General features: G+C 51.0%; 1 protein-coding gene across 3 annotated transcripts in view; it reads right to left on the reverse strand.

The window, feature by feature from the left end:
* The window catches only part of PLXNA2 (plexin A2), a 217,215-nt gene that overhangs the window by 40,100 nt on the left and 163,530 nt on the right, over positions 1 to 13,585 (reverse strand). For all 3 annotated transcript variants that reach the window (XR_009700582.1, XM_061187490.1, XM_061187491.1), the window contains one exon: positions 3,832 to 3,983. Coding sequence is in view for 2 of the 3 variants with exons in the window: in XM_061187490.1 (XP_061043473.1) it covers positions 3,832 to 3,983 (152 nt within the window). In the remaining variant the exon portion in view is untranslated. The remainder of the gene's footprint in view (positions 1 to 3,831; positions 3,984 to 13,585) is intronic.

A 13,585-nucleotide genomic window follows, 5' to 3' on the forward strand; every position in this document is an offset into this window, starting at 1 on the left:
TCCTGTTTATTCCTGGGACCCAGTGCTCGCAGCGAAGGATGGAGAGGCCTCCTTGAGTGTATCTGTTACTGGCATTTGTTCTCTGAGCTCAAGGAGATAGAGGGTTAAAGGAAGAAGCAAGGGCAGCTATAGAGAGTGGAGAGGGTTATATTGAGAAATGAGGGTCAGGCCAAAGCAGATTCTGTACCTCAACAATAACAAGAGCTACAATTTGTTGAGCTGTGTGTGGCAGGCACTGGACCAGAGAGGATCTCGTGTCATCCTCAGGCATCCTACAGGGTGGGTCTTACTGTCTCCATGTTTATAGACAAGGAAGCCAAGGCTCAGAGATGCTAAGTGACTCATCTGTGGCCATAGTGCTGGGAAGTGGCAGAGCCATGATTCAAATCCAGGTCAGCCTGGCTCCGAAGTTCATGCCTTTGACCATTCCACTCTACTGCCCCTAGAATCAGTGGAATTCTCTCTGTGTCTTTTGTGGAAGGGACAGGATGGACATGGTGGCCATGCCGGGATGGAGGTGAGGTGGTTGTTGGGGGGCTGGGGCTGGAGGAGGGGGAGGTAGTGTAGACCTGGCTGGGTTCCTAAGGCTCTGAGACATAACCAACTGTGCCCTCTCCCTCCCTGGTTGGAGATGACCACAGGCAGTGGTGTGGGCACCACTTCCTCCTTCAGGCCTTACACGTCAGCAAAGTTCCTGTGGTTTGACTTCTGGGGACCTCCTGCCTCTTCTCGGTGTCCCTGGTAGCTTTAGGCTCCCTGTGTATTATCAGGAGACAACAGCTGGGGATGCCTAAAGTTTCTCCTTGTAAAATGAGAAGTTAGACTAAATAACTCTCTAATCGTTATTTAGCTTCAACATTGGGAGGCTTGACTCCTCCTGCTGGACAGTAGCTTCTGGATTCACAATAGTGCCACCAATAAGCTTTCTAATGGTGGGAGTTGCAGATTCCATAGGGCATAGAAGTTATTGCTTCTGACATCCTAGGGCCATAGAAGTGATTGTAGAGGTCCATTTCTACATACCCATTTCCAGATGAGACATTTGAGGATCAGGGAGCAAAGAGACTTGCCCAAAGTCACATAGCTCATCAATAGCTGAGCTCCTGGCACCCAGCCCGGTGCCCTTGCCTCACACCGCACCACCTCCCATAGATTGGCAAAGATGGTGCCTTTCTCCCCGTGAGTGTGCATCCTTGGGGTGGGGAGCACAAGCATCTAACATCCATCAAGACATGGTTGAGTTCGTAGGTGCAGCAGATGAGAGGGAGGGGGTCTGAGGACCCAAGCTGAGTCCATCTCATACAGAGCCCCTGTCCCAGGCAGGGCTGAGCTGCAGCCTCAACCTGCATCTCATCACCCAGGAAACGTCCTGTGATGGAATCATCCGGCCCTCCACAGACCCGTGGGACACTGATTGCAAGACTAAGCGGGGCCCTTTAACCAACATTAACCTAATTGCTGAGTGATAGATGGCACGGCACAAGCATATGGTGAGTCTTACCGTGCCCGCTAATCCTTCCCGTGCCCGGGACTCTGCACTGGGCCCATTTAGCCAAATTCATCTCTCACAGATGTCTATAATGAGTGTGCCTGCTGCTCACTGCCCAAGATGGAGGCTTTAATGATGTTAACAAACTCTCAGTAATGAGTCTGGCACGGCTGGAAACCAGGGCTGCGTGCAGGCAAGGTGAGGAATGTGCCTGCTGCCTCCTGCCTGCCCCGTGCCTGAGGAGATGACGGGGCTGGTTTTCTAGGGTGACTGCTGGCCTTGGTAGGGACCCCTGGCAACCATTCACCTCCCCAGGCTCCTTTTGTATCCTCACTTCTAGTTTTTCTTGGAACTTTCTTCCCCAGGGCCCTGGGTGAGTGTGATGCATTTGATTTCAAAGATATTGAATAGAACAATATTTCCTTATGTTCCTATGGCAAGTTACAGTCTTCACATTTTCATCTTACTGAATTCTCTCCTAAAACCCATGCAGTAGGGATCATGATTTCCATTGGACCAATGAAGATTAGAGAGACCAGTTTGCTAAGGTCTCAGGGCTGGCAGGTAGAGGAGGCAGGATTTAGAAGACCCTTGGATCCCAATTCTCATGTGATTTCCATGTTCAGCTGCCCAAGAATTTACACCTCTCAATTCAAAGCCTTACCCTTCAGTCCCCCGCGAACCCTTTCCTTTGGAGTCCTGTGGCATCTCACCAAGTTGGAGACTTGACCTGTGTCCAGTGGCCCAAGGCAGCTCCTTGAGGCCAAGGTGGGTCTGGGGTCAGTGTGACTGAGAGTCTAGCTGGGTGTGCCAGGGTGCTGGGCTCTGTAAAGCCATCTGATCTTGACGAGCCCGACAGCTTTCCCCTCCTCTTCTGGCTCAGAAGCGCTACTCATGTAATTTCCCCCTTTCCTCTTCCTCATGTCTTCCCTGTAGACCCAGCCCGTCTTCCCTCTATGATTCACTCCTTGAAGGGACAAGGCTGTCAGTGAAGGGTCAGGTCTGCAGAATCTGAATGTCTGCAGGATCAGGCAGCTCCTTCTTCTCCCCTGCTGGGTGTCCCCAAGGTCGGGGAACTCACCCCTCTGACCCCGACCCTGCCCTGGCCACACTGGAATCATGGCCCCTGACCCAGAAGGTCACAGGCTGATGGATAATGGAATTTTTCAGGCCACTCTTACCCAGGAGTCTTTCCCCATGGCTGTTAGGGAACGGAAAGAGGCCTGAACCAAAAGTTAGGAGACTTGAGTTCCAACTCTGCCACGGCCACTTATGCACTGAGTGAACGGGGGAAGTCATTTCACTTCCCAAGTCTTTTACTCTCTCCTACTTTGTAAAACGGTGATAACAATGTCTACCTCTCAAAGTCCTTACCAATTAAAAGCAAGAGAATGGATGAGAAAGTGTAAGTGCTGATGAAAGATGAAGTGTCATTTTTACGGTTGGAAATGGAAACATTTCCAACATACGGCTGGAAAAAAAGAAACAACTTTTCCGGTTGTTACTAAAGTCTGGCTCTGGGGAGGCTGTGAGGGGCGGAGCTACAGGAGAGGAACCCTGCTCATGGTCACGTTCCCAGGACCCCCTGCAGAGCTGTGTGCCCAGTGGAACCAGGGTGACTTGACCCAACTTTACAAGATAAGTCATGCAGAAGGATCTGGCTGCTCCCCTCCCTTTCTCCATAGGAGGGGAAGCATCACTCCTTCTACCCTCCCACCCCCAGCATCCCCCTAACTTCATGCCCACCTCCTGCCCACCAACTTCACAGCGGCCGCCACTGCCAAATGAACACCCCAAATTGGAACATATGTCACTTCTGGAGCCCCGTTCGCCTGTCCGCCGCTACATGCTTATTTTCTCATTTCCAGCTGACATTTCCCTTAGTGAAATAAATGAATTTGCTCTGGCGGAGGCCCTGCTCAGATTAAGCTGCTGTCAGAGCCCCATGAGCCAAACAAATTGTTGCCTGCAGCCCACCGAGCAGGATGCATTCCAATGGGGGCTATTGGGGGGAGGGGCGGGGGAAAGCAAGGAGGAGGAGAATGGACGGGCTGGGAAAGTGGCTCAGTTAGCCAGTGGTCAGGAAAAGACCAACTGCGGGGGAGCATTGCACCGGGAGCCCTGATGCCAGAGGAGCCAGGGAATCGGGAATCAAACAGAATAGGATATTCTAAGAGTGGAGATGGGCTAGGAGAGGGCCCTGGGAAGGCTTCAAGGAGTGGGGTCCATGGGAGGAGGGATATAGGAGATGGATCCTGGAGAAGTCCCAGAGGAGGGAGAGGGGAGAGCCCCCCCACAAGCTCCGGGGGGGAAGAGGGTGGGCCAGAGCGGACTGGACTCACTGCTCAGCGATGATGTAATCCCCCGGCAGGGGCGTGCAGGGCACCCCAGCCACCTGCACGTGGTGGGCGATCTCAGAGAAGTCCAGGCCCAGGTTCACGCCATGGATGGTCACTCGGGTCCCTCCTTCAGGGGGTCCGGACACCGTCAAAATCTGCGGGAGGGAAATGGGATGAGCAAAGCTGGTTGGTCACAGGAGTAGGGGCAGTGGCACCCATTTCCCTCCCCACGGGAAGGCTTTGGGACACCTGGAATCTGGGGGAACTGGGTGTGTTTTCTCCACTTTTCAACTTATCTAGGATCCCGACATTGTCATGTTGTACCTACTTCATTGGTTCTTAGGACATCCATCCAATGATTCATTCATTCATCCACTTATGAAAAAGAAATTATCAGAGAGTACTGGCTCAAGGCAGTACTTTAATTCACTCGTTGCCTGATTGTGATCAAGTCACAGAATCTCTCTGAACCTCAGTTCTTCTTAGTTGGTAAGAAGGATAATCATCTCTAACCAACCTCTCCCTGGAAGCTCCCGAACGGAGGGTGTCTGGGAGCATTCTGTAAACTTGAAAGGGCTTTGTCATTGTGACCGTGCTATGATTTGCCACTCCAGGGTGCTAGCCTCTGTAGAGTTTACAATGATGAATAGAACAGGAAATCTGCCCTCAAGGAACTTAGTGGTCAAGGAGGAGGAGGTAAGGGAGCCATAAATAATGTTGATGCAGGGTACACAGTGATAAGGTAGATTCGAAGGAAAAGCTGTGGGAGCTCAGAGGAGTCCCAGATAAGGGACTGCTGTGGGGGGTGACCAAAGATGGAAAGTATATTTGACATTGTCCTGCAAAAAAAAATCCTGTGACACGTGCTAGTACCAAAGAGCTTTCTGATTTTCCAAATTTTGCTGGCTTCCCAGCAGCAAGGATCGTTTATTTATTCATTTCTTAATGCAGTCACCAAATGCTGACTGCCTGATTTTGTTTTGACCCAACAGGAAAAGGAACTGCAGAATCAGGCAGCTCTAAGGTGTAAATTTCTGTCTGGGAATGGATCAGGCTCCAGGAAAAATGCAGCTCTTCAGGATCCAACAGATCCCAGGGAATAAGCTCCTACTTCAAGGTCCATAGTTATCCAAAGTAGGAGGAAATTAGACATGAACCCAACTGTAGGCAGGAGCATGGAATTTCAGAACTGGAAGGAGATGCGGGGGGTCTTACTCTAAGATCATCATACAACATGTATACATGGTTTTAAAAAAGTCCAGGACTCTTTTCACTACACCATTAGAAGGGCAAGACAAGAAGGGAGGGAGAGAGGCAAGGAGGGCTGGTCAAGGCCAAGAGTCCACCAGAATCTTCCAGATGCGGCCTCTGGGCAGAGATTAGAGGTGAGTACAGGCGAAAACGCTATCGAAGGCTCTGGAGACTCCTTCCTGCTCCTGTCTCCACCAAAGGGGCACTGCTCTCTTCCAATAATGTAAGCACCATGAATGCGGCCGCCAACTTGGCCACGAATAGGTGATAGCAGACACAGAAGAGATGATGGTGGGGATGAGGCCCCGGGACAGGCCTCCTCCCTCACTGCCCGCTGACTCCTGGGCTCTTGTGCATTGGCTGCACAGCCAGGTCAACTCCCACTCAGACCTCCTGATCTCCCACCCTCTTCTGCAGACCTTAGATGGTGCAGCCTCCTTCCCTCCTTCCGGCCCAGGCTGGGAACTCTCTTATCCGGGGGCCCACTTCACCCAAGTCACCTTGTCTGTGGCTCTGACTCCCTTCTCTGGGAATAAAATATCCCACCTTATGAATAAAAATAAACAAGATTCATGAGATGAATCAAGGGAAGGAACGGCGGTGCTCAGAGGCAACTTTGTGCACTGGGCCTTGGCGGGTGGGGGGAGGCAGGACAATTTGGAGAGAAAGGAGCTGGCATGAGGAACCGGTAGCCCCATAGCTTTTCTGTCCCTGAGGATTCTAAAAACAACCGACACTGGATCTTGGCTGTTCCACTCTCCCCTGGTGCCACTTCCTCAGGTCCCCAGGCCTCCTGGGCTCTGGGAGGTGGATATTCATAACGAGGAACAGGAAAGGGGTGGCCTCCATGCCCCTGCAGGAGAGATTCGGGAGGAAGGAAGTAGCATCACTGGTCCCCCTCCCCTCCTCCAGCCACCTGGATGCCAGGAACCCACCTACTGGAAACGCTTACAGAACTGTGGTGATCAGCTTGCTCTCTTTCCTCCACTTTTATTTTTAAAAATACATTCTCTGGCTCGCTGCGGTTAATTACAAGCTTTAAGAAAAACTGAAATGAGATCTTTCTGGAAAGCCTAAAAAACATTTCCGTCTTGCAGGTAGCATGCGGGGATTGTACTGGGGATATTCAGTGGAGTTGGCAGGCCCATAGGGCAGCCTCCTCCTGCTGGGAAGACTCTGCAGTGTCCTCTTCTGACATTCGAGGGTCTGTGGCAGAGACACGGTCATGGCACTTGGGGGGCTGTAGGGTTCATTTGTTAGCACAGAGCTGCCCAGAAGCATAAACCAGCTTATCCTGTTTAGAGAAGGAAGACTTACAAAAATATTAATATGTGCAAGCATTATAATCTTGGCATGAAGACACATGTCAAAGAGATGGGTCCAGCTAACAACTGGGAGAATTAGCATCCTCATGGGTCACTGGAAAGTGCCTGGGTAATACTGGGTCCATGTGGATCTTCCCCATACAGCACACACTATGTGCTGTGCCACCAGCACCTGGGGAGGTGGTGAAGGAGTTTGGGGGTCAAAGCACTCAGCAGCCACCATGCCCTGGGGCTTACATGGGATGTAGTTTCCTCTTTCTTGCTTAAGACAAAACTGATGTATAAAAGTCTGGATTTCCAAAACATAGATGAGGTGGTGAGCACTTGATTTGCAAGAGGATTCCCAAGGTCTCCATTACTGATGCCTTCTAAATCTATATCACTGGCTCAGACCTCGCTCCTGAGCTCCATATCCATATATCTAATTGCTACCGGACATCTCGACTTCCACACGTATGTCCCTCAGGCACCTCAAATTTCACCATGTCTAAAAATGAACTCTTAATTTTCCCTCCTTCCACCCCCAACCTGATTATCCTCCCAGATCCTTTCTCAAGGTTAATGGAACCACCGTGCACCCAGCCAGGAATTTTGCAAGCATCTTCGACTGCTTCCTTTCCCTCCCCTACCATGTATAATAAATATAGGGACCATTGGTTCTTACTCCCAGGTGTCTTTTTTTTTTTTAAAGATTTAATTTAATTTTTTTTTTTTTTTTTTTGGTTGCATTGGGTCTTTGTTGCTGTGTGTGGGCTTTCTCTAGTTGTGGTGAACAGGGGCTACTCTTCGTTGCGGTGCGTGGGCTTTTCATTGTGGTGGCTTCTCTTGTTGCGGAGCATGGGCTCTAGGTCCGTGGGCTTCAGTAGTTGTGGCACGCAGGCTCAATAGTTGTGGCACGCGGGCTCAGTAGTTGTGGCTCACGGGCTCTAGAGCGCAGGCTCAGTAGGTGAGGCGCATGGGCTTAGTTGCTCCACAGCATATGGGATCGAACCCGTGTCCCCTGCATTGGCAGGCGGATTCTTATCCACTGTGCCACGAGGGAAGTCTCCCAGGTGTCTTTTGAATCTGTGCCCCGCTCCGGTTCCAGCGTAGGTGATAAGCAGGGCTGCATCACCTCTCACCCACACTAACTGCAAGGGCCTTTGTCTTCCTCCATGAGATCTGACTTCTTCACATGGCCAGGTGGCCTTCATGAACACATACCTGCTCTGGTTACTAGTCACTTGCTCTAAAAGCCTTCAATGGCTCTGGCCACTGTCCAGGCCAAGTCCCTAATTCCTGGCCTGGTCCTCCACATTCTCATGTTTGTTACTTCTTCAGCCACATCTGCCGTCTTATACTGTATCCACCATGTGCTACCCAGATCCCAGCAGTTCCTATATACACAACACACTTTAAAGATCTGTGTCTTTGCCTGTGTCATTTGTTCTCTCCCAGCTTAAAAATCAGAGTCAAGGTGGAGGTCTGGGCTCAGCGTGCAAAGAACAGAGGGAGGAGTCCTGTGAGACACACCCCCTGCCACCTGAGGGCTTCCAGGTGACTGTGAGAATGAGTATCAAGGTCTACCAAAGCCCTGTCTGTGTGGTGGTAAAATCCAAGGCAACCTGCTTTCCTCATTTCTCCCCAGGACCAAGAATGGAGGAGAGGCTCTAGAAGGGAGGCTTGAAGGAAAAGAATTTATCCTCCAGAGAGGGAGTGAATAGGATTCTTCAGATACCGCTTCATACCAGGCAGTGCTCTACCCTGGAGACAGCCTCCAAGGCTCTCTCTTCAAAGCAGTGTTAGATTGCAGGGCACCCAGCGTGGCACCCAGAAAACTTGGTTCTCTTGGGGGCCAAGTCTGGCCTCTCCATGTGGGTCTATAAGGAGGCAAGTCGGTGGAGTCCCATACCACTGCTTGCAGAACTCCCAGGAAGGCCTTTCAGCTCTGGAAGGAGTTGGGGGGCCATAGGGGAGGGGAGAGCTAACCTCCCGCAGAGATGGGGGTGAAAGGGCAGGCTGCAGTTATAGACATTCCCCCACAGACAGAGGGGAAACCAAGATACGGCCAGGATGGCAGCCAGATCCTCACGTCTCTGCTTCTAGTTTTAGATGGCCCTCGGGCTGCTGGCTACTCTGTGGTGCGGAAGGGAGACCTTCTGATGCTTGGGCAGTGTCTGTAACAGGAAGAGAGTAAGCTCTCAAGTGAGATAGACTTGAATTTGAATTCCAGCTCTGATACTTATGAGCTAGGTGACCTTCAGTCTCAGTGTCCTTATCAGAAAACAGATAACAATGCTTGCCTCACAGGGATGTTGTGAAGGTGAAATAAGACAACATTTGGAAAGTCCCTAATATGATGGTGGTTTCGAAAGTAGGTCTTGATAATTGGCAGTTTCCTTCCTTGTGTTCCCCCTGCACCTGTTCCTTCCTAGATCACAAAAACATGGGATGGTGGTGTTGGCGGGAACTTAGAGGTGATGGAAATCTTCCTATTTATCTGGAAGGAGGACACCTGGTCCAGGGAACTCATAACATAGATGGTGGATGGTGGGGCGACCCAGGGCAGAGAGAGTCGCTCGTGGGTTGATTGGAGAAAACCTGAGCTTGGACGGGGAGTGGCCGTGCTGCCCAGGGCAGGGTCTCAGCGTTGGTGGCTTCTGGGCTCCGCACAGAAGCATATTCTGAACCAGACATCACCCTTTCACCCAGAATAAATTTGGGAGGACACTGGCTGTATCTAAAATCGTCTTCATTCTTCCCTCCCTCCCTTCTTGCCGCTTCTTTGCCCCCAGCTATTAGCCATTCTGGGATAAGGCACAGCATTTCCCAGTGAACTCAATGGATTCTTTCAGGAAAGTAATTCTGAATAAGACGCCCACGCAAACAAATGGTTTGACAGTTTGGGGTGTGTGTGAGTGTGTGTGTGAGTGTGTAGTGGGGGTGTGGAGAGAGGGGGAAGGGAGCTGAAAAGCTGTGAAATCATCTGGGAAGATCTTTCGATATGGCCGAATTTCAGCCCCATGTTTTTCAGCACATACTGTGGACCTGAGATCTATTTACATTCTCCTCTGTGGACCTCAGAAGGGAGAGCCAGAAGTAGGGGAGGAGGGAGAGAAGAGCCCAGAAGCAGCTGCTGAGTTGGGGTGCAGGGGGTGTCTGAGGGTCTCCCCTAGGCTCTGTGCTGACTCTCTCTGTGTGCTCCCCCTTGCCCCCTCCCAGACCTCCGGTTCCCCTCTCTTATGTACTATGCAGGCTCCCAGGGGGAGCTGGGGGTCCCCATGGCTATAGGGGGTAAAGCCCATGTGCATTTGACCTGTGGTTCCCTCTGCCGGTCAAGCATGACACTGACAAATGCTTACCCCTCTTGCAAGGCTCTGCTAATGACACGTCCTCAGAAAGTCTTTCTCTAGCCTCCTCAGGAAGATTTAGTAGCCCCTTTGCCTACACCCCAAGACGCAACAGCCACCGGACTGTAATTGCGTCTTTTCTCAAGAAGGCAATAACTATCTGGGGACAGGGACCTTGCTTTCTCTTAGTAACCTGATACATAGCACACTGCCTGGGACACAGCAGCTGTCAAGAAATATCTCCAGTTCTCTATTCCTGGGAAAAGCTGGTCTCAAGAGGATTCTAGTACAAACTGTGTTCTTGAATGACCACTGTAAGAATGGAGATGCCTACGTGTCGCTTGGGAGTGATGCAGTATTTTCACATCGGAAGCATTAAGAAGTTCTTCCTGCAATCTCTCTTACTTTAATTTAAGCCAATTTCTGCTGTGATTCCTCATCGAATGGAGGACTCAACAGCTGCCTCCTCATCAAACCTCTTTCAGATACTGAAGACAGCAATTAAGTCGCCTCTGGTCTGCACTTCTGCAATTCTGTTAGCCTTTTGTTGGAAGCTCTTGTTTTCCAGGTCCTTTGATCATTTCAGAGGCTTTTCTTTGGACCCTTGGATATCCATGCATCCTCTGAGAGTGTAGGGACTCCAAGCAGGCTTGTGGCTTGAGCAAAGGTCTGCGGATTTGCAGCAAACGAGGTCTGAGCCAACCATTTCCATTAGCGCGTCCCACACGCCATCAGCCAGGCTGGCCCTGGGCAAATCCCAGAGGAAGGGTAAGCCCTTATCTTTCCCAAGTGCTTTTTTTCACTACCTGGAGTTCCTTCCCCCATTTTAGTCACCTTACACTCTACTATTGTCTCTTCCCTAATGAACCCTTTATTTGAATCTTAATGGGACATTAAGTTGTTATTACCTTAAGAGTATTGGCTTTTTAACTGGTTGTAGAATTAAAAGTTTGTCTATTTGCAGGATTCAGAAGGAAAATGTGGGAAACATTAGCGCAGAGGGCTCAGTCCAGCAGCCCCTAAGCCCTGTCCCAGAAGCAGTCACAGACCACACCCAGGTAGAGGTGGCTGGTCCCAGTCCAGGCCATGTCCCTGATCTGGTCACCTTAAGTTCGGGTGAATAGGCCAGTAGGATGTGGGATGAGGCTGGCATGTGCTGATGGGAGGGGACTAACCAGGAGACTCCTATCTCCTGCTGGGTCCTCTCAAAGATGCCTGGAGCCCCTGATTTGGGAAGCCGCTTCCCCATCTCCTCAGACCTCACCTGTCAGCAGCACAGCCCAACTGAGCCTGCCGCACACCTGAGCATCCCAGCCAAACCTGTATTCCTGCCAGACTGTGTCAGGTTTGTTTTCCACCGTGGGTGCCTTGACCTGGAAAACAGCCACCGTGATGCTGCACTCGCCCTGATTCTTGCAGCCACTAATTGAACAGTTCGGAGGGAACTGTGCCACAAAGCCGTCCAAGGGCGAGAGTAGATGCAGAGATTAATTACAGCTGGGGAGCTCCGAAGGGCTGCACCAGGGAGCAGAGTGGGAGGTGCTGGAGGCCCAGGGGCTTGGCAGCCTGGGGAGTGCCGGGTGGGCCATTCCTGAGCTCAGGCAGAGCCTTGGAGAGATGGAGTTGGGGCCTCCTACAGGGTAGATTTTTTTTTTTTAATTTATTTATTTATGGCTGTGTTGGGTCTTCGTTTCTGTGCGAGGGCTTTCTCTAGTTGCGGCAAGCGGGGGCCACTCTTCATCGCTGTGCGCGGGCCTCTCACTATCGCGGCCTCTCTTGTTGCGGAGCACAGGCTCCAGATGCGCAGGCTCAGTAATTGTGGCTCACAGGCCTAGTTGCTCTGCGGCATGTGGGATCTTCCCAGACCAGGGCTCGAACCCGTGTCCCCTGCACTGGCAGGCGAATTCTCAACCACTGCGCCACCAGGGAAGCCCCATTTATTAAGTACTTATCATGAGCCAGGTATTGTGCCAAGGGCCTTATATATTTTATCTCATTTAGGGCTCACAACAAACTATGAAGGAAGCACTAGTAGTATTCTCATTTTACAGATGGGGAATAGTGTCCCAGAGAGGTTAAGAAACTTGCTCAAGGTTACACTGTGAGTGGTCTATCTAACCTGTGCCTCAAGCCTCCATACCACAATGCCTGAGTTACTATCCTTCTGCCTGGGACAGCCCCGAGATCATCAGCCATGAGAACTCATGCCCCAGCCTGCCTGTGGGCCCCTCTGCGTAGGTCCCCCAGCCCCCCTCCCATGGTTAAGGCCATGCTTGCTGCTTTCCAAGGAGCTCTGGAGTTGGCTTTGCTGGGACCACCATCTCTCCGAACTTCTCAGCTTCCACCCTCCCTCCTCCCTGGCCCTGCCCCTGTGAATGCCCACACTCCCCTCGGCCTTGCTGCTGGGTCCTCTCTCCCTGTGCATTCCAGTCTCCCTAAATGATGCTTGGGGTGGGGACTACGGCTTGCTTCCCATCTCTGCAGCAGGCTTGATGAAGAGCTTGATGTCCGCACCATTTCCTCTTCCAGCCCTGTGGATTGAGTGTTCTATTTGTCTAAGTGAGCCCAGGAAAGAGATGAAGGATGCTATATGGGTCAAACATGGGAGTTCTAGAGTCAAGTAGCTGAAGGTTAACTCCTAGTTCTAAAACTCACTAGCAGTGTGACATTAAGAAAGGTATCACACTTCATACTGCCTTGGTTTCCTTGTCTGTAAAGTGGGACTAATGATAATAGCTTCCACCTCATAAAAGTTGTTGTAAAGTCTAAACGAGATAATATACATGAGGTGCTAAGTTAGCAGTGCTACGTGCCAGGTAAGCATTCGGTGAATGTTATCTATCATTTTTCTCATTATTATTTTATGATTAAGAAATTTGGACAGGAGCCAGGTCTGTTGAGGTCCAGAGGAAAAGTGGCTTCATTTTTATAAGCATCCCAGGCGGGTGGAACCTCTGGGTATTGTTCTTGGTGGGGCTCAGGGGAGGGGCAGAGAGCCGACCTGCGGAGGGGAAGTGCCGGGTGAGGAGGTTGCCCAGCACGGTTTTGGCTGCCTCTCTGACGGGCCTGTGCAGCTCTTGCCATGTCTCCAGCAGGCTGTCAGCACCCTAGACTGTGTTCTTAAGAGGAGATGGGAGAGACTGACGTCAGATCCTCCCAGAGCAGCCAAGGGAGGGGGTCCCAGAGTAGTCGCCCCAGGGTGGAGTATCCCCAACTGATGGCCATGCTTTGTCTGAAAAGCTCCTGTGTCTGAGATTGGGATCAGGAGGGTTCTCCCCTGAGCAGCCCCCTAATCAGGACAGGCCAGTGAGGACAATTGTGGGTATGTAGACAGCTAATCCTCTCCTGACTAATCCAGTTACTCCTTTCCTGTTGCTTAGAGTTTTCCTGACTTTAGAGCAGTGATGCCAACTTTGTGCCTGCAAATTTTGAGCTCAGCCTGGCTCCCAAAGGCACCTGGATGCTGGATCCAAGATGGCAAACTGTCACATTCTTTTCCAACTTGATGTGTGTGTGTGTGTGTGTGTGTGAGCACGCAAGCACGTGTGCATGAGAGCAAGTATGTGCACACTCTTCATGGCAGGCTAGAGCCCAGTTGATGAGCCCTGCAGGAATCTACAGCATCGGCGACACTAGCTCTCCTACCCGGCATGAATCCTCGCTGGCTCTGTCTTAGCTGATAGTACATTCAAAAACCTAATTGTTATCTCAGCAGAGTAACTCCATTATTCATCCTGACACCATCCCATTAGCTGTTTGTTGCAGTGATGTTATATTAATGAGCCCTGCAAATAAATGAACAGGAGATCAGAGGGCCGACTTGTTTCTCAGGAAAGCTGGCTGACTTATTTA

The sequence above is a fragment of the Eubalaena glacialis genome, chromosome 3 (genome assembly GCF_028564815.1).
Source record: "Eubalaena glacialis isolate mEubGla1 chromosome 3, mEubGla1.1.hap2.+ XY, whole genome shotgun sequence".
NCBI classification, from domain to species: domain Eukaryota; kingdom Metazoa; phylum Chordata; class Mammalia; order Artiodactyla; family Balaenidae; genus Eubalaena; species Eubalaena glacialis.